General features: G+C 40.6%; 1 protein-coding gene across 1 annotated transcript in view; it reads left to right on the forward strand.

Moving 5' to 3' along the window:
• The first annotated feature begins 8671 nt into the window (after nucleotides 1–8671).
• The window catches only part of ZNF638 (zinc finger protein 638), a 41115-nt gene continuing 30172 nt past the window's right edge, over nucleotides 8672–19614 (forward strand). The window contains exons 1-3 of the mRNA XM_074148252.1: nucleotides 8672–10288; nucleotides 16868–16929; nucleotides 17212–17250. Of these exons, the coding sequence (XP_074004353.1) occupies nucleotides 8870–10288; nucleotides 16868–16929; nucleotides 17212–17250 (1520 nt within the window). The 5' untranslated portion in view covers nucleotides 8672–8869. The remainder of the gene's footprint in view (nucleotides 10289–16867; nucleotides 16930–17211; nucleotides 17251–19614) is intronic.

Genomic DNA, 19614 nt, shown 5'->3' on the forward strand with positions numbered 1-19614 from the left:
GGACCCATGGGAGCACAAGGCTCTGGTGGACTCCAGTGTGCAGTGTACTCCGATGTCGTCAGGACATAGGGGCAGAACCTGTCTCAATTTTGGGGGTGACTTCACCCTGTACTAGTCCCATATGGTGGCACCAAAATCTGATGGAGGCTGGAGGCTGAAGGTGGAGTGTCATGGTCTGAAGGAAGTCATGCTGTACTCCAGTATGAATTCGAGCCTGAGGCAGCCAGGCAATGTGGTATAACTGGTGCTGCCCATGCGTGCCCCATCCCTTGGGCAGCAGAGTGCAGGCCACAGGCTGGTTTCATATGGAACGGTGTCTCTGCATCTGGAGCTGACTAATCCATCATGGAAGCACAGCCCTGCCTTTTGCTGTGGACTGATACAAGCAGCAGTGGAACAGGGTGAAGCCCCTGAACACCCACCATACACTGACAACATCATTGTGTTGGGCAACACATTGGAGGAAGTGTTTGAAAAGGGAAAAGAATAATTCATATCCTTCCAGAGGCTGGTTTTGCTGCAAAATAAAGTGAGACAAGGGACCTGCAAAACAGATCCAGTTCTTGGGGCTCAAGTGGAAGGATGAACGTTGTCACGTCCCTGTGGATATGGTCAATAATGTAACAGCCATGTCCCCACCAGCTAACAAAAAAATGCAGCAGCTTTTCTACGTGTTGCGGGTTTCTGGAGAATGTGTGTTCTGGGTTGCAGTCAGCTTGCATGTCCTCTCTGTTGAGTAACTCGAAAGAAGAACTGTTTCAAGTGGAGCCTTGCGGCAGGCCTTTGAACAGGAGATAGCCAGTGTGGTTGCCTTTGAGCCAGGCAGATAGGACCAGCTGCGAAGAGCGTGCTCTGCACCGCAGGCAGGGAGCACGGCCTCTCTGGGAGCCTTGGGCAGAAAAATCCTGGGGAGACCCAAGACCACCTCCAGGGTTTGGGAATATTTCACTGAATTAAGTGGTACTGGCTCTGGCTGGGATGGAGTGTGGTGCTGTGTTTCGGACGTGTGGCTGAACCAGTGTAGGTAAGCACCAGTGTTTCGGCTATTGCTGGGCAGTGCTTGCACAGCATCAAGGCTTTCTTCCCTGCCCCTCTTCCCCAAGCAAGCAGGCTGGGGGTAGGCAAGAGGCTGAGAGGGGACACAGCTGGGACAGCCAACCTGAACTGGCCAAAAGCTGTTCCATACTGTGTATGTCTTGCTTGGCAATAAATACTGGGGTAGAAGAAAAGGGTGGTTTTGACTTCCAAGGTCCTGTGTTTTTTTGAGCCTGGCTGAGCATCCATCTGCCTGTGGAAGGAGGTGAGTGACTGACTGCCTTTGCTTTGCTCATGGTTGTTTCCTCCCTGCTTCTGGAGCAGTGTTTAAAGACCTGTTAGACTGTATTTATTTTAACCCATGGCTTTTCTTGCTTTTGCTCTTCCAATCCAGCTGGGTTGGGGAGGTGGTGGGAGTGGGCAAGTGGCTGAGTGCTTGGCTGCTGGCTGGGGTCAGCCCACCACATAAGTATATATTGTATTTTGTTTACTGAATTTTCACTGAATTTCACTGAATTTTTAGAGTTGGAAGGGACCATAAAGACCATCTAGTCCAACTCCCCTGCTGAAGCAGGATTGCCCAGAGCATGTTAGAGCATGTTACTCAGGATTGCATCCAGGCGGGTCTTGAAAATCTCCAGAGACTCCACAACCTCCCTGGGCAGCCTGTTCCAGGGCTCTGTCACCCTCACTGTGAAGAAGTTTTTTCTCATATTTGAGTGGAACCTCCTATGTTCCAGCTTGTGCCTGTTGCCCCTCGTCCTCTCACTGGCAACCACTGAAAAGAGTCTGGCTCCCTCCTCCTTCAACCCACCCTTTAGATACTTATAAGCATTGATAAGGTCTCCCCTCAGCCTTCTCTTCTCCAGGCTAAAGAGTCCCAGATCTCTCAGCCTTTCTTCATAAGGGAGATGCTCCAATCCTTGAATCATCCTCGTTGCCCTTCATTTACATTTAGGAAACTTTAGCTTCCCTTACTTTTTTTCTTCATTTACATTTAGAAAACTTTAGCTTCCCTTACTTTTTTTCTAGGTGCTTTCATATTTAAGATAGTAGTGGTTTCTGCCAGTGTCTTACTAATGCTTAACAACAACAATTTTACGTTTAGCTCACCGAGTTGCTCATTTTGTGCATCAAGTTTATGTAACGGGTTCATATGCTCTCACACATGGAGCTCAATTCCAGTTTTCACTGGAGTTAGCAATGGGGCAGAACTCAAAGGCAGTTACTTGAATTGGAGCTCTGACCTGTCTTGTGGTGCCTGTGTAATTTTGAAGGTAGGAAATGGTGCAGTTGTTCTCTGTCACTGAATTCAGCCTGGGCAGCAAGAACAAATATTACTGACTGCTAGGAGGGTGAGCATTCAATAGTCGCTTTTGTAGCCAGGCAGTGATAAACTTCTTAGTTAACTGTCTTTTAATAGTGGCCTGCTCGAGCCCTAGGACTCTTTTTTTCCAATACTGCCAAAGATGAAAATATAGGAGTAAATTACAAGTTAGTGTTTCAGATTCCTGCAGTCCTGTTCTTGAATTTGTTCTGTCAGTTGATTTTGTTTTTTGGGAGGTGCTTGTTTGGTATTGATAAGGCATATAATAGGATGCACATAATAAAATTATATTTGTTTCAAACGGAAGTAGTCTGTTTAATAAGTTTTTTTGTTGATCTGAAGGAAAGCAAGGAAGAAAACATCTGGTTTGATTTTTTCAAGCTGTCCTAATGGATGTAGTTGATTTGATATTTCTAGGGAAGAAGTCTGACTTCCATCAAACTTGAGTTTCTCATACTTGGGGTCTGGAATTGATGTTGCTTCTTCGGATGTAGTTGGACCAGCAGGAATGGAGGGGTCTGGTTTAGATGCAGTTTAATGCTTTATGTCCTACTGAGCTGGACTTCCAAGGAGATCAAGGTGTTCTGGGCATGGCTTGCTTTAGTTTATTTTCCTTGTGTTGGTGCCTTGCTGCTGACCTATGCTTTACTTTTCAGATTGTGTGAAGTAGTTATCATTTTGTACTGGCTCTGGCTGGGGTGGAGTTACCTGTCTTCTCTAAACCAGCATTGGTCTCACACCAGTGTTTTGTCTGCTTCTGGATAGTGCTTGAACAATGTCCAGGCTTTTTCTTTTTCCTGCTCTGTCCCCCTCCTGAGAGTAGGCTGGGGTGTGCAAGAGGCTGGGAGGGGCCACAGCTGGGACAGCCGACCCGAATCGGCCAAAGGGTTCTTCCATACTGTGTAATGTTATGCTCAGCTGTATAAACGGGGTGGAGGAAGAAAGAGGAGGCTTTTGGCTTCCAACGTGGCTGTTGCTTGGAGCCTGGCTGGGCACTGGTCCACCTGCGGGAGGTGGTGAGTGGTAGCCTTTGCTTGGCTCTCCCCATTTCACTTTTCATACCGTCTCTATCTCATACCATGAGCTTTATCACTTTTCCTCTCCCTGTCCTGCTGGGGAGGGAGTGTGTGAGTGCTTGGCTGATGGCTGTTGTCAGCCTTCTGCACGTTTGAGGTCACATTGCTGTCAGTACAAACACTGTGATCCTTCTGGGGTTCCCAGGCTTGCCGTTTTTGTGGCCTAAAAATGTTGGCTGTGGATGAATATTTGATTAGCCATAGTACTGGTCCCTGCAGTGTGCCTGGGTTCCCAGCGTGTCATTATATTGAAATGCAATCTTTACTTGACAGCTCTGCAATTAGCACATATCCAGAAAATTCAGTACCCTTTATAAAGACAAATCGGGTAACACATTCTCTTGTGACTGGAGAAAGTAGCTTCCACATTCTTATGAGGTCTCATTGCCAAACCTGTAACTTAAGCCTCCTGTTTTGTTTGTGATTGATTTTTGTATTGTTTCTGTTGATAGACAGCGGACCACTGAAACAGTACAGCTTCAAGATAGAGGTACCATTTTTACTTCATCTTGAACACTGAGAGCTTGAACTCAGCAGTATCGCTGGTCAGTGCTGCGTTTCCCTTTTTCCACTTGTGGGACTTTTTTCATATTTGCTTCAAATCTGCTAGTACCTACTGCTTTTGTTGCTTCCTGTACCTGTAAGAGACAGGAGTTTTCTGCATATTTTTATTGGCTTGCCTCCAGATTGGTTTAGTGAATTGTCAGCTTTGTTGACATCCCTCTGTGGGATGCTTTAGTTGGGTAGCTTTAGCCTTACACAAAGAGATTCTGCAAGTAGGCTAGGGAGAGTTTAAAGATGCAAAACAATTATTTATTGCTAAACATGTACTGAGCCTGGTAGGATTTACCAGACTGCTAGTCTAAGCATTAGCATGCTCACTGCTGCCAGCAGGACAACCAAAGGGTATTTGCTGACTAGATGGGCACTGGGAAGAGAGGGCCTTGCTGCTCCCTGAAAGGGCTCCTCAGTGTTGTTTGGTTGCTGTCATCCACTGATGTCATCCATCCGTCAACACTGCCTCCCTTTTTTTTTTCCTTTAGGATTTTTTTTAAGATTCTCAGTTGATGTCTTTTCTATTGAATCCTTCAACTGCAAATGGCATCTGTCCATCTTGCCTGTAATCCTGTCCCCCTGCCTTTTTTTAACTCTCTACAGACTTTATCAGATCTCTTTCCTGCAACTCTAGTAGTTATCTCAGCAGCCTGGCCAAGGTTGTGTAGCTGGGCTGCACTGGAGTTGGACCCTGGATCCTTGAAACGCAGGCAGCTGGACCTCTGGGAAGGGAGGAAGGTTATAGGGAGAGACGGTAAAAGCTTATTCTGGCTGTATCCTCAAACCCCGGAAGGTGCAAGATCATCCTGTGCTCACCATGTGAACAAATGTAGTCGTTAACGATCTCCAATGTGTATGCAAGTAGCCAGAACTTTTCATTTATTCATCTGTATTGGGAAGCTTGGCAAAATGGACTGATGAAGTTGAACAGAAAGCAAGAAAGGTATAATTTGGCTTTTCTGTGATACTCTGAAACTTAAAATTTCAAGGACTAATTTTTCCAGGAGTCAGGTAAGCACAATGGTCTTTGGGGAATTCCACTTATTTTTCATTCTGTTGCAATGAAGTTATCAGCAGGGTGCATGGTCACTGCTGTAAGACTAGTCAGGACGTCAACGTACCAGAAAAAGCGGTCTAGAGGATCACAGACAAACTCCAAACAAAGCTTCTTTTGAAGAGGAAGGTGAGAATCCAGCCTTAAATGTCCAGGCCATTGTTAACTTAACCTTGGCATCACTTTATCTTTCAACTGTCATTTCCAGCATTTCTTTTTGAAAAGGTCAGTCATGAGACTCAGCTGATTAAGGCTTCATTGCACGCTTTCTGCTGTGCAACACTTCACTGGATGTCAGAAGAGAATTTGAGATACAACTTCCACGGGGAGGAATGCAGTTTAGATGTTTCACCTCTATTTCCTATGACTTCAGATGTACACAGGGCCAGGCAGTGAGGAAACTAATGTCTTGGATGTGCTCAAATATATTTGCGTTATTGTGGGTCTGAGTAAAGTCCTCAGTGTCTCACTGCAGATAGTCTCAGAGTCATTAAGAGCTGTACAGCACAAATACGGATGTCTTTTAAAACCTCGGCTTTAAGGTTACTGTGTGCTTTTGTTTTGAATTCTTTCATGAACTAGCCTTTTGATCACAGAAATCACAAACCTGTCTTTTGTATTTCTTAAATTGTTAATATTAATAGAGAACCTAATAGTTTTCATTTGAGAGATAAATTCTTAGTATCCATTCTTTTATTTTTATGACCCAGGAAGGTAGTTTTAAATGCTAGTGCCATGTCTCTTCTGTTTACCTGAAGAGACTGTTCTTGGTGTGTGTCTTCCAACATCACAGTGGCTGAGAAAGTAGCTCTCATGGTCCTGTTTGTTAAGGAGCATCCACACCTGAGGTGGTTTGTTTTTTTACCTTTTTTGGAGGCTAAGTTAGCAGGCCCAGTATTAGCATGTCCTGAACAGATTGCACCATTTTATTTGTTGATTCTGGGAAAAGTCTCTATTTTACTATTTTGCGTAATTAACATCTCAGGTAAAAATGGCATTACAACCTTTAGTCTGTTAACTGAAGAAAGTTTCAGGACTTAGGAGAAAGTACATTAACTTGTAGGCATGGTCTGGTTACTATTTAACACAGGATTTGACCTCTGTTCTGCTTCAGTAAGGTTATGTTTTTGGTATCCAAAATGGTAGATGTTTTTTCCTCATTTTGGAGTACTGTTGCTAAAACAAAGTGTACGTGTATAAGTTATCCTCAATTTTAGTTTTGTATATTCACTAAAAAGCAAAAGAAATTTAATCGGGTTTGCTTTCAAATAGATTATTCCAGTAGCACACTTTGGCATAAAGTGAGTATATACCGATATTCCCTGGTGAACAGGACTGTGTACCTTAAGAGTTTATGGGCATGATGTCTTTAAAAATTGTCGTGAAACAGAAGACATCTCATTGTAGCATTCTGCTACTGGACTCATCCTGCGATAGGTTGGTTGGCTTTTTCTACCTGCTGGTTCCCAGATCTGACTGGGCTGGTGGTGTGCCAGCTCTGAGAAGAGGTTTGTAGAAGCATATGACTTGTGGCAGTTGTTGAGGATACTGGTGTGGGAGCATAGTGGTCACGGTGTGCTGGTGATTGAGTGGTCTGCGCTGCCTGGAAAGCTCCAGTTGAGTGGTAAAAGTTCTTCCCACTGGAATTCTGGTTTGCTCCTGAATAGATACCCTGGGAGATTCCCAATCCACTGAATTAATGTTCAGTTTGCAAACCACCATGTTTGTTTTTAACATGTACTCTACTAATATATCCATACTTGTTCCTGTTACGGGTGGCTTTGATACTGTTCTCTTTCCAGCTACTTCCCAAATTAATGTTCTGAGAGGTTTTTTTGCCCCCGAGTGATGAGAGTTCCAGAGAGAAGCAAAACTGAAAGGCAAGAGATTACTTTGTGGCTATTTGCTTAATAGTCTGTTTTGAAACTGTCTTAAATGCACTTGGCCTAACATGCAGTTACCATTTAAATGTGATTTAATTTGTTGAGGGAGAAGGCATATTGGGTAACAAGTTCTGGATGAGAGGCTGGAGTTCTGGGATGGTTGTCTGGTGGGAATCTTTTATTATGGCTTCCTATGTTTTTGTAATAGAGAAGAGATAGGATAAATGTTTCTGTAGCTACTGTTTCTTCTTGGACTGATTTCAATGTGTACTTAGTTAAAATTAAATAATTGCTAATAGAACTTAAAAAGAATGCTTAACATACACATAGTAACAAGTTACAGGAATTAATCTGTGAAATCTGAGTCTCCTGCAGCTTGTACTGGGTTCACCTCTCCGAAGCTATACCTGCATGTAACTTATTTTTTGAGTTGTGGTTGTCAAGCTTCAGAACTTCAATCCTTAGAGATGACAAACATGAGAGAGGCACCTTCATTTACTTGAAAAACTTTGTTTGGAGTCAAATTAAGTGAGATTTGAAAACAAAACCTGTGATGGAGTTAGTGTTGGTGAGACAAGAACCTCAACACTGCAGCAATACAGCATGCAAGTTCAGAAACAACTAGGAATGTCTGCAAGGCCTATTAAAGTTATGCTTAGTGAAAATGTGCTAGTAAAACTCAGTCAAACCTAATGTACTGCTTCAAGAAGAATGAAAATAGGAGGTTATCCAGTTTTGAGAGGCGGCAGACTGACAAGGGGTGGAGTGAAGACTTCTTGGGATCCTTCTGTCTGTGCCGATTCTGTGATTCTGGAGTGCAGAGAGAGCTGGGCATATGAGGCCCCTTGCTTTGAGTATGCTACAAGAACATATTTCCAAAAGTCTGTGGTATTTCAGTTTTTGTTAGTACGAACATCACTTTGTCTTATTCTACCTGTATTTGTACATTCTTTTACTGCCTTACAGGATTGAGTTCTCAGTGGTTTCAGCTGAAATAAAAGATGGCAGTTTCCATTGCCATTGTGCTTTTTTTTTTATGCTTGTATGTAGATGATTGCAGTTTCTGTATGATTTTACACCTTTCTGTTTACAGTTGTTTCAATATAAGATCTTGCCTTTAATATCTGGGAAATGGAAATTTTCGAACCACAAAATTCAAATACTGTCACAGCCTTTGAATACTTTCAGGTTATAGTAGTTTACCCATGAGAGTGACCATGGGCGTGACCCTCCTAAAAACTGTTCTGCTGTCTTCAGATCAATTCCACAGTGACTTGACATCCAACTTGTAACTGTTTTGAATTCTCTACATAATGTTTTCACTTACAATTCATACTTCGTAAACATTAGGAGAGGGTTTTAATACTTTGGCTTATTGCTCATAAAATAACTCTAATTGTAAATAAGTCCAAACTATGTTGTCATTAAGAATTGAAACACCAGGTTTTAGAAAATGCTGTTGAAAGTGTGTTATCAGTAGGTATGTTGTCTGTGACATTGAACTTGTTGGGTAAAGCTCATTTACTTAATTTTCTGTTACCCATTCACTGCATATTAAGATTTTATGCAGTGAAAAAATATTTTTGTTCAACAGAATTTCAAATTCCAAAGTACCATTTAAACTGTCATCAAAGTACTGTTTTGTGACTTCAGTTGTTTTTCTCACCGGTTATAGAATCCACTGTGTAAAGGAGGTGAAAAGATAAAATAATCTAATACTTGTCTTTTAACTTTCAGCTTTGTGTTATTCTTGGAAAGTTTCGCACCACTTGTGAATTCCTTGAACCTTGGCATTGCAAGCCCACTTCTGTTGGGCCCTCCTCCTTTACAGCTTGCACAAATTAAGACACAGTTGGCTCTTCAGCAATTGACCTCAGTTGCTACCAACAGTTCTGCACCTCCTTATGCTTGGTTAAATCAAGCATTTCTGAAAAGCACAATGTTTAGCCCTAGAGGAACTTTACCTCAGAGGCCAAGAGGACCTAATCCATCTGGGACAAAGCCTCCAGGATCCTTTAGGGGAGGAGGTGCAGCAGGTCTTCAGAGAAAACCTGCACCTGGAACACCTCAAGGAATGTCACAAAGATTTTCGGGACAGGAAACATTTCAGTGGACGGGTTCACAGAGGATAAATGTTCGGGTAACTCTGCACAGGGCTGATCCAAGGCAGGTAAAAGCAAAGACAAACATACACCAGGAGCAGAAGGGAGAACCTCGCACAAGTCACTGGGATAGTAGCTCATGCTCTGCTGGGACAACTGGGCAAAAGCCATCTACCTCGGCACGGATCACGGAGCAGAATTCAAATGCCCAGAACCGCTACACACCAGAAAGCGCTTCCAGTATTTTAGCAAGTTTCGGGCTGTCTAATGAAGATTTGGAGGAACTCAGTCGCTATCCAGATGATCAGTTAACGCCTGAAAACATGCCGCTAATCTTGAGAGAAATACGGATTCGTAAGATGGGTCATTCTTTATCTGGTTTACATTCTCAGAGCAGAGCAGAAGAAACGGTTGGTGGTACGAGTGGTGCAGCAGTCAAGAGTAAAGTGATTGATTATGGGCACGCAAGCAAATACGGTTACACTGAAGATCCTCTTGAAGTGCGTCCTTATAATCCTGAAGTGCTGACTGAAGAACCTCTCGAAGCACGTGTCTATAATCCTGAAGCATCAAGCGGAGAGAACAGGGAAGACTTCCAACGGGAGCAGAATATGTCAATGGGTGTCCCACCGTCTAGCGTGACCTGTAATCCAGTGTTTCCAGTTGAAGAGTTAATAAAACCGACGGGGTTCCAGAATGAATCATCAAATACTCGATCATTTTTTCCAGCTGAGACTCCAGGAAAGGTGTCTGGATTGTGTGCAACACCCCCTGGACTCCCCGTGGTGAAATCTGTTTCCCAGCCTGCAGTACCACCTGTGATGCTACCCATGATGCCACCTATAATGCCACCCTTGACACAGCCCATGATGCCACCTGCCATGCCGCCTCTTGTCCAGCAGTCTGTGACCCAGCATGTGATGCCACCAATAACACACCCACCCTTTTCAGCTGAACTTCTTGCAGTTTTAAGTCAGCAGGACCGAATTCAGCACGAGTCTGGGACAAGTCAGTCTTCTAATGCCCAGAGTGGCTCAGGAGCAGGACAGAAGCCTGTACAGACACAGGCTGAGGGGCCAGTTAGATCTCCTTTTGGTATTGTGAAAGCATCGTGGCTTCCCGCATTTCTGCAGTCTGATACCCAGAAGATAAAAAGATTGCCCACTCCGTCAATGATGAATGACTACTATGCTACATCTCCAAGAATATTTCCACATATGTGTTCTCTGTGTAACATTGAATGCACTCGTATGAAGGTGAGTGTCTTTCAAAGATTATTGCATAAACTTGTACTCGGCATCTTACCTGTTGCACTGTTTTATGAACTAATTTTTTACCGTGCATTAAATTAATTGTGATGCTGTTTGCCAGTTTGAGTGTTCCCATGCAAATTTCAAAATGCTAGAAACAGTGCTAGTAAATTATTGTAACTGCTGCAAGGTGTGTTCTGTTTCAAATTGCATTTCAAAGTTGCCATACACATTGACTTTTTTTTAAATTAAAAATTATTTGTCTTCTACAGTGCATTTCAAATGATGAAACAAACACTTTATCAGTGGAGTAAAATACTAATATCATCTGGGTGACTGCAAAAAATTGTATGCTGAGTCTCAGTAGGGTAGATGTTCATGTATTCAGTCCCCTTCCTGCAAAGTCTGCATTAAAACAAAGCAGCCTGTTTATCTGCAAAAATTTAATCTTCCAAATGTGGTCTATGTGACATTGACTGTTCCAGAAACTGAAGCCTAACTCTGAGGGACAAACAAAATGCTTTCATTCATCTGACTGAGCTTTCAGCTGTGAAGCACATAACAGTTTCAGCTCTTGAAGGAAGAAAAGGAAGGAACTGGTGAATACTGGGAGAGAGAAAAGCATTCTGAAAGCTGTGGATTTTTCTTGAAAGACCTAGGTTTGACATGTCAAAAATATAGGGGAACATAATGAATTATTCAATTTTTTTAAATTATCAGTTTAAATGAAACGTGTTTAAATTTTAAATAGTCTTCAACAAACCTGTGGAAAGCCTGTGGGGAAGTGCTTTTTTGCAATTTGCCAAAATCATGCAAGATTGCTAGGCCCTATTTGTGCTGTGTATTAAAAAAGCAATTGAATAGTGAAGATGGTGACAGCTGCATTAGGAGCTTCAGAATAAAAATAAATTTTCAAGTTCTTTTACACTGGAAGCACTGAAAGTCAGGGAGAAGTGCAGCTGTTTGGGCAGAATTGAAAACTTAAAGGGAAGTTTGATTTAAAATAAAGATGTGTAAAATTGAATGGGTCAACAAATGCGGGTTTGTGTTAATAAATGGATGAAGCACTTTGGAAAAATGTCATCTGTTTAAATGTGAATTATTCAGTTGCTTGCTTACTGTTGCTTTCTAAAATTAAGCAAATGCTTTTACTAAAAATACTTCTTGACAAATTAGCTGTGAAGTTTTCTGAGGAGTTCAAAGTTATAACTTCTTATCCTAAAATGAGTATGGGGTAGCATGTGTTCTCCGGACATTCTGATCTGACTGCAACTACGCAAGCTTTTCTCCCCGTCATGACTGCTTCTAGAGCTCTGGCATATATTAACTTTATTCTGAATAGTATTTTTTTCTTCATGTACACCTGCTGCTGTGTAGACTATTCAGACTGTTTTGAGACCTCATGGGGCAAGCCATGTTCAGACAGCAGTGTTGCAAAATAACCAAAAGAGTTAGGTGTGGGGGTTTTTTTAACTGCAAAAAATAAAAAAGTTTGTTAAGAAATGTCAGTCTTGTGTATTTGTGAATTCTAAAGAATGAGGAATTCCTCTTACTTTCAGTTTTACATTTCAGTTTTACAAATAATGTTGTCGTCTTTGTCTCAGTTGCATGATTCAAGATGACCTAGATGTTCAGTTTTTCAGTCATTAAAGAGGAAGCATGCACCTTCAAACTGAAAGAGAAGCGATGGGGAAATGATATGGTAGAAACTGATAGTCATGTATGGTATGACCTGCTCTAGGAAATGGTTGTTTCACACAGAGCATAGATATGTTTGCCATAATGTTGTGAAATCGTAGTTGAAAAATAACTGAAGTTCATGGAAGAAAATCCTTTGGTGGCTTTGCGAAGACCTCTCTGATGGCTCAAGATATCCTCAACGAGCAGATGGCTGGAGGTGGCTCTGCCTTGTCATTTACCTCCCTAGCCATCCCCTGTTGCATTCCATGGGAGAAGAGGTGCTAGGTAAGCTAGATGGACCTTTGGTCTCCCCATCTCACCTGTAGATGAACTGGATCTTCAGAGCTGTTTTTAGGTCAAAGTGATTAGACATGATAATTTCTGGTGTGTAGTACCAAGTTATAACAAAGCAGTTTAAGAATGCTGTGTTATAAACAGATGTCTTTGTAATGTGGCAAATTGGAAAGAAGGTAGGCAAGCAAGGTGGATAACGTGAAACAAGAATGGATGAAGATGATGAAAGATACCGAATGAGGAAAACCTTCTCTTTATCCAATGCTTGAAGATACTGGATATCTGAAAACTAAAGTTTCAGTGATATTAAAATGATGGATTTCAAGTTCGTATTATTCATGGTTATGAGCCGGTTTTCTTTTTTTGTAGATTCTTTTAATCCAGTCTTGTACTGAAGTACAAACTCCTCTAGGATCCATTTTCTTGCCAAGGTTGAAGCAGAAGCTGCATCACCCTTCAGAAGAGAACTCAAGTGTGTTACCTGGCATTAGTTTATTAAAATGACAGGATTGCAGCTGGATGTGAGACCCAACTCCTGCTCCTAGAGAGTCAGCCTGCTGCTGAAACTACAGGAACTGTTAGTGGATAAAGCTTATCTTTGCATCATCTGAACTGTATCCCCCTTGTTCTTTCAGCTTGGCTCTCCCATAAACTCAGTGAAACATTGGATGTGTTCTCACTTGAGTAAAAAAATCATTCTGCAGTTCCCTTAAGCATCCAATCAGTTCTCCCCATAGGTTTCTTCTTAAGTATCTAACTTGCTTAATTAATGAGGTGTGATAAGGCCATCTTCAGCTGTGATTTCGAGATGTCTGCAGTGTGCCAAAATACAGAGTTCTGTTTTGAGTGTCATACAGCTAAGCAAGTAAATGTATTTTCTAGTTCTTTCGTAATCTGAAAAGAATCCTGAACACCTCTTCTACAGAACTATTTATATATATTTGAAGGTGACTCTTGTTTTTTTGCTAATACACCCTTCAGAAGTCAAAAGTTAAAATATCGTCCATGTGCATGGCATAACTATTATAGATCTGTCCATAAAAAAATACATGTATTTTTTTTAAGCTTTGAAACTTTTTTGTGAGGTGTATGGCTAATCCTCCTATGCAGTGATACATGGCAGGTCAGCAGCTGCATGATGAACTGCCTACAGTCCAGGGCTGATGTGAAGAATACTTTAGCTTTTTCATCCCGTAGACTTGGGAAAGACTCTGTTCAGCATTTCTTTTGCTATCAAAGCTGTTCGCAGAATCCTCAGCAAACCTTGATTATTTCACGATGCCTCCAGTTGCCTCAGTTGGGTCTTGCTGAGATATTTGTTCAGAGCTGAACTGGAGAAGTCCTGCCATTTGAATCAGCAGTACAACTTCATGCTTGGCTATCTGTGCTCCTTCAGTCAGATGTCAATTCTGTAACAGACTATTTAGCTTCCTAAAATATTGTGGGTTTGTGGTAAATGATGATTACCATGGACTTGAAAGCTATTTGTTACTGAAGCGGCATCAGAAATGTGCAAGATTTGTCCTTACTTTTATCTTGTGTTAGGGAGGTTTCTGTGGCGTTGTCAGGGATGGCTGTACATAATACTGTGTTATAAGAAAAGGTATACTCAAGAAAGGTGAGCTTTTTGAGCTTTAAAAAATTAATTTGGAAAACTAATTGATGCTAAGGTGACTTGTTGATCGAGAAGGTGTTCTCAAAAACTTGTGCATTTGTGTCCTGCAATGTTTTTCCATGGAAGAGGGACCAGTTTTGCACTTGGTTAGATGGAATCTCCCTTCAGAGTTGTCCTCTTTAAAATATATTTACAAAGCCTCCAACATACCAAAACATGTTATGAATATTTCACAGAGCAGTTTCATTTTCAACTTGAAATGATGGATGTATCGGAATAATGAAGTGTGATTTCTGTCTTCAAACACGTCACTTTTGGAACAAAGTATTTGCAGTATTGCCAGCATGAGGGATCATACTTACTGTGTATGACAATTTTTGTTTTCTAGCTTAAATAGATTTAAAGTGAGGATGATGTCTTCTTGGACTTTAAATTTGTGAAGTCATGGGGTGTCATTGTTTTCCACAGAGAATTGCACTAATGATTCCTTTGCTGAAGTAAGGAGACAAATATGGGTCTACTTCATCTTACTTCTAGTTTTTCTACATAATGCCTTGCTGTGAAGCCAGCACGAACAAGTGCAGGTACTATCCCTATGTGTTATTGTCATCTTACTATTGGCAGAAGAGGCAAGTTTGGAGACTGGAGACAGAATGCTCTGTCATCTGCCTCTTCGGGACCTTTTTGGTGGTGGCCCACAAGTAACAGGAGATTTGCTACTCGCACAGAATTAGGTAACGCAGGGATCAAGGTGCTTGTCCCTGGGGGTGTCAGGTTGTAGAGCAGCATCGCTGCTGCTGTAAGAAACTGGCTGCAAGTTCTTACTCTTACCAGGAAGGGATGGAGCTTGTGCTGGGAAAGGATCCTGTCCTTTGCGGGGGAAAGATCTGTCTTTGGGGACAGACTTAGCAGCGGGAGTGGAATATCTCTGAAGACTGAGAAGGGCAAGGAATTAATCCAAGAGGAGGAATATGCGTAAATTGAGACTCCTGCAATTGTGTGGAATGCAAGAGGGTATTGGCATAATGAAGACTTGAAGAGGAGAAGAATGCTGTGTTTGTTAGGGAGGAGAATATCTCTTTGTTGGCTTGCCAGTCTCGTTAATGCTCATTGGACCAGTAGCTAAAGACAGTTGGAAGCAAAATGGCCTCCCTTGGCTCTCGTGGCCACTCTGTGGGTGCTCTCTTCATTTGGGCCCACGGAAGTGGGTTACTTGAAGCCCAATTTCCTTTCATTTCCATGAGCTAATTTGGTTTAGCCCTTGAGTAATAGTTTTTCTTTTTCCTGTCTAAGTTGAAGACTCCAGAAAAATAACATCCTTAAGAATGGGATTACTTAGTAATGGCATGTTATTAGGAAAAGAGTGCGTAACAGTGAATTGCTTGCTCTTGTGTGTGTGCTCTGTATTCACTGTGTATGCAGTTCTACAGCTGCAAGTTGTTTTATCAGTCTGCTCTTCAGCTCTTAATATGCTTTGGTTCAACTACTGAGACTAATGCAAAGGGTCTTCTGAGTAATATTTTTCTGATTTTATTTGAACAGTTAGAATGTTTTTAAGAACCCATCTAGTAAAATCTTCCAATAGCTTTCTGAGATTGGTTAACCAGTATATCTGTTTCTTCAGGAAATTATAGTAAGTCTTGTGGTTAAAATTTATTTTAATTTCTTTAAAACCCATGGGTTTTATATGTGGAGTATAAATAGTTTGGGTAGCTGTCTTGTAGCACTAAAATTTTAGTGTTGATAGGCTGATAGTATAAGTGCTTGGAACAGCTGTTTTCACCATGTTCTCTGTGTTGCCAAAATGCACAAACTAACCGTGCCCTGGTCACATTAATTCTTCCACCTCAAAGGCTTTGAGTAAACCATCATGAGCTTTTCTTTTAACCAGCGTGTTCAGCATTTTTGTCAATAAACAAGAGGGTTTGATACTGCCAACTATGCATTTTATAATCTTTTGTTATAAACCAGCATGCGCTTAGAAAAAGTAATATGTAGTATCACAACTGCAAATGAGTTAATGAAGCCTTGCCTGTCAGTTGCGTTATTCAGCTATTATTTTATTTTTTAAAATATTAAAGCAGCTAGAAGTTGTTTTTTTTAAGGATGCTTAATAATTATTGTTGATGACATATGATACCTTACAGCTTCAGACCATACTATATGGTATCAATAGCAAACTGACTACAGCAGTTGTTTTCACTAGCAGGTCAGTTTACTTTCATAATAATAATACTGGAATAAAGTCTTCAGGCATAGATTCCCACGCTGGGGACTGATTCTGTGTTTACAGTTAAACCTGTCTTAAGTATTTTTCAAGATTGCAGGCTTGCATTGTACTTTGGATTTGTCTCATGCTTAACTCATCAGTTATTCCCAAGTAAAACTTGTGTTAAGTTTTTTTTCTTAATATAAAAAACCCAATATGTGTGCGAAAAATGTCATCAGACTTTTTGACTGATCTTTAGTTGTAACATTATTAGGCATGAATGTTCTTGAGCTTAAGGCATGAAAAAGTCATGCCTTTGTAGAAATGATATTTGACTTAAAGATACCATGTTGTGTTGGGATCTCCGATTTATTCAGCTTAATATGCTGTGTATGTGTTCATCAGTCTGGCAATCTGTGAAGATTACTAATAGTTTTCTCTCTTTTAATATAGCTGGCTATTGGATCAACCTTTTGCATTAGAAGTGTGGTGACAACAACCCAGTGTGTTGCTGGAAGTAACAAGATTCATTTAATATGATGCATTTTGTTCAACTTCCACTTAGATTCTTTGTGTTCTTTAAGAGCCTTGGATAGTCATTAAGTATTTTCATCTTTTGCATAAAGAGTAAAAATTTTAAGTGAGAAATTTGCTCTTGACATAAGATCATTTGTTAGGAAAAATTGGATGGATGGTAAAATACGACAACACGTAACTAGAAACTGTGGTCAAGTGCTAACATTTTACATGCTAATCAAACTTCTCTGGATGTCTTTTCTCCAATTAGGACTGGATTCTGCATCAGAACACTCCTTCTCACATTGAAAGCTGCCGCCAGTTACGTCAACAGTAAGGAATCTGTTTAAAAGTTTACTTAGTGTAAAAAGTGTTTTCTGTGCATGCATGTAGTCTGCAAATGTACTTAGATTTATTTAATGAGGATTGTCGGTATCTGAGCGCTGTTCTAAGTTGGCTTTAGACCATTAGGGTGAAAGATGAATTGACACTTGGTGCTTCTGGAGTCCTGAATGGGAACGTTTATCTGTAAAAACTACTGCATGTAAGAGAAAATTGTGTTCAGATGGCAAATTTAGCTTTTTCACTGATGGTCGTATTTTTAACATTTAACAGATACCCTGATTGGAACCCTGAGTCTCATTCCTCAAAGAGGTAACTTCTTTTTGATTACAGGTTGTTTTTAATTTGTTGCTATTATAAACGTGGTAATTAATGCAATTAATTTTGCTGTGTTGCTCACTGGCAAACTCGTGTCATATTTTCTTTATAAAATTGCATGGGGTGCTTTTGTGGTTTTTGTCCTCAGTTCGTTTAATATTATACGTGGTGTAGTATCTAACATTCTTTTACAAGGATGAGAGTAAAGTCTGTAGAAAAGTCTGAAGATTGATATGAGCAGTCTCCCCTTGAACCTTCTAACTCTGCTTCAGTTAGTCCTCAGTTATTGGATGTGATACAGTAGTAACTGAGTGAGACTGTGACCAGTGTTAGATCACTGATTAAACTGTGATTTCTGACTTTTATACTTAATCTTTTTTCCAGTTAAGCTGCTCTTGTTTGCAATTTGAAACCTGTTTGACAATAGGCATGCTAGTGTTAGTTCTTACTTCACAGACTCTTCAGTCTGTAGATCCCTTGGGAAACTACGTGATCGCCAATTGAAAAAACACTGGAATTCATGAACTCATGTTCTGTCCTTTAAAATTATGCTGTTTACTATTAATTTTTTTAAAAAACACACCCTGTGGATTAATTCTGCTTGAATCTCAGCAAGATTGGATTATTTTACTGGTTCAACATTCGTACATATTTCAACTTGCATAAAATAGGAATGATATTACATGAGTTTTTGCTAGATTTTCCTGTGACTTTCTGTTAATTAGTTTGACATACTTTCTGGGAAGTTGACTATTCAGTTAAAAAAAAAAAAAAGGAAAGCATTAAAAATCTCAATATGTAGGTCAGGTTAATTTGCAGAGTGCATCTGAGGTCTCTCCATCTTAATAAGTAAGGAGAAGTTACACTTTAAAGAGAGAAATGAAACAAATCTACTTTTGAAACTTTCACGAAGAGAGTAATTGTATTTTAAAACCTCAAACTGAAATTGCTGTCCATTGCTGCTGATGCTACACACAACCCAGGCAAAGGAAACTGGTCTTAGGTGGAGGACCCTAATAAATTGCAGAAGTGTTTAATAGCACTTTTTGTGAGTGAGGGATCTTTTCACTCACAAGAGTTGTTTTTTAGGGTGGCGCTTTCTTAAATCGTTCCTGATGACAGCATGTCTCCAACTGGAAGAGTTAGAATGCAGCTGTAGGCTTTCGGTGATCACAGATGTTCAGAGCTGCTGGGTACAGTCCCAGGGCAAGGTCAATGAGCTTGCTATGTACTCTTACTGCTCTGGTAAATCAGTGTGTTTGCTTTTTATAAATTGTGGTGGTTTGTTAATACTTTTAAATATTTTTATTGGGCACAGGAGTAATGGGATTTATATGGCTTTTTAATGATGTTTGAAACTTGATAATTGAGTAACACTGTGAGATGTTGCTATGTGAGGTGGGGTGGAAGTTTAGGAGACCTCAGGGGAGTTGTTTAGCTGTCCTCATCTAGCTGCTGGCCAAAAACGTTGGGCAGCAGCTGCCTCAGTGGCTTGTCATCCCCTTCTCCTGTCTGCCAATTGTCACTTCTCTCTCCTTAACCTATTTCATCTCAGAGGAATTTTGTCTATTGGAAGTCTTAAGCAGTAATAATAGGGCTTGATGCAGTGACTCATTAAGCACTGATTCTCTAAATTACCTCTAACAAACGTAAACACTTTTCAGTTGAAATGTGAACTTCTGTTCCATGTTGTGTTAAGAGACTTGTGTATTTTAGTTGTCCAGCATACAGTCTTCCCAGTAAGCCTAGTCATATTTGGCATACATGACATGTCAGTTTTTAACCTGTGTTTCTTTTAACTTTGCTACTATAATTACTAGAGAGTAAGCTTAACGATATGCTACAGCAGTGGCTTCTTCCAGTTTCAGATCTCAAAGGTGCTGTGTCTGCTCTACCCGGTTTTGAGTACCGGTGCAGTGTGTCTTTGGCATCAAAGAATTTGGTATGGGCTAAAAAATTGGACAAGTGTTTGGCTGTAACACACTGGCCTGCCACCTGCTCATCAAAAAATGTTCTGGATATTTAAGCATACACTCACTGCATTTTCCAGGTTTTCCCTTTTACTCTTGTGATCTGTCCTGTCAGGGTTTTCCTATGCTGACTACTTTCCGTGTCTCTAAGAGGGACTATTTCTCTCATGGATTTCTTCACTGTTACTTCTTTCCATATTCTTCATCAATGTGACATCCCTAGGTAGCATAAATATGCAGTGGATGTATATTTATGTAATCCTCTCAAATATCTCTTTCAGTCTCAGTCAGTCTTACAAACATAATTTCTCAAGATTGCTTACATCCAAACTAAATTTGAAAGAAGCAAGGAAAGCATCTTAATTCATTACTAATTCATGTATCCTTT

The sequence above is a fragment of the Numenius arquata genome, chromosome 5 (assembly GCF_964106895.1).
Source record: "Numenius arquata chromosome 5, bNumArq3.hap1.1, whole genome shotgun sequence".
In the NCBI taxonomy this organism is placed as follows: domain Eukaryota; kingdom Metazoa; phylum Chordata; class Aves; order Charadriiformes; family Scolopacidae; genus Numenius; species Numenius arquata.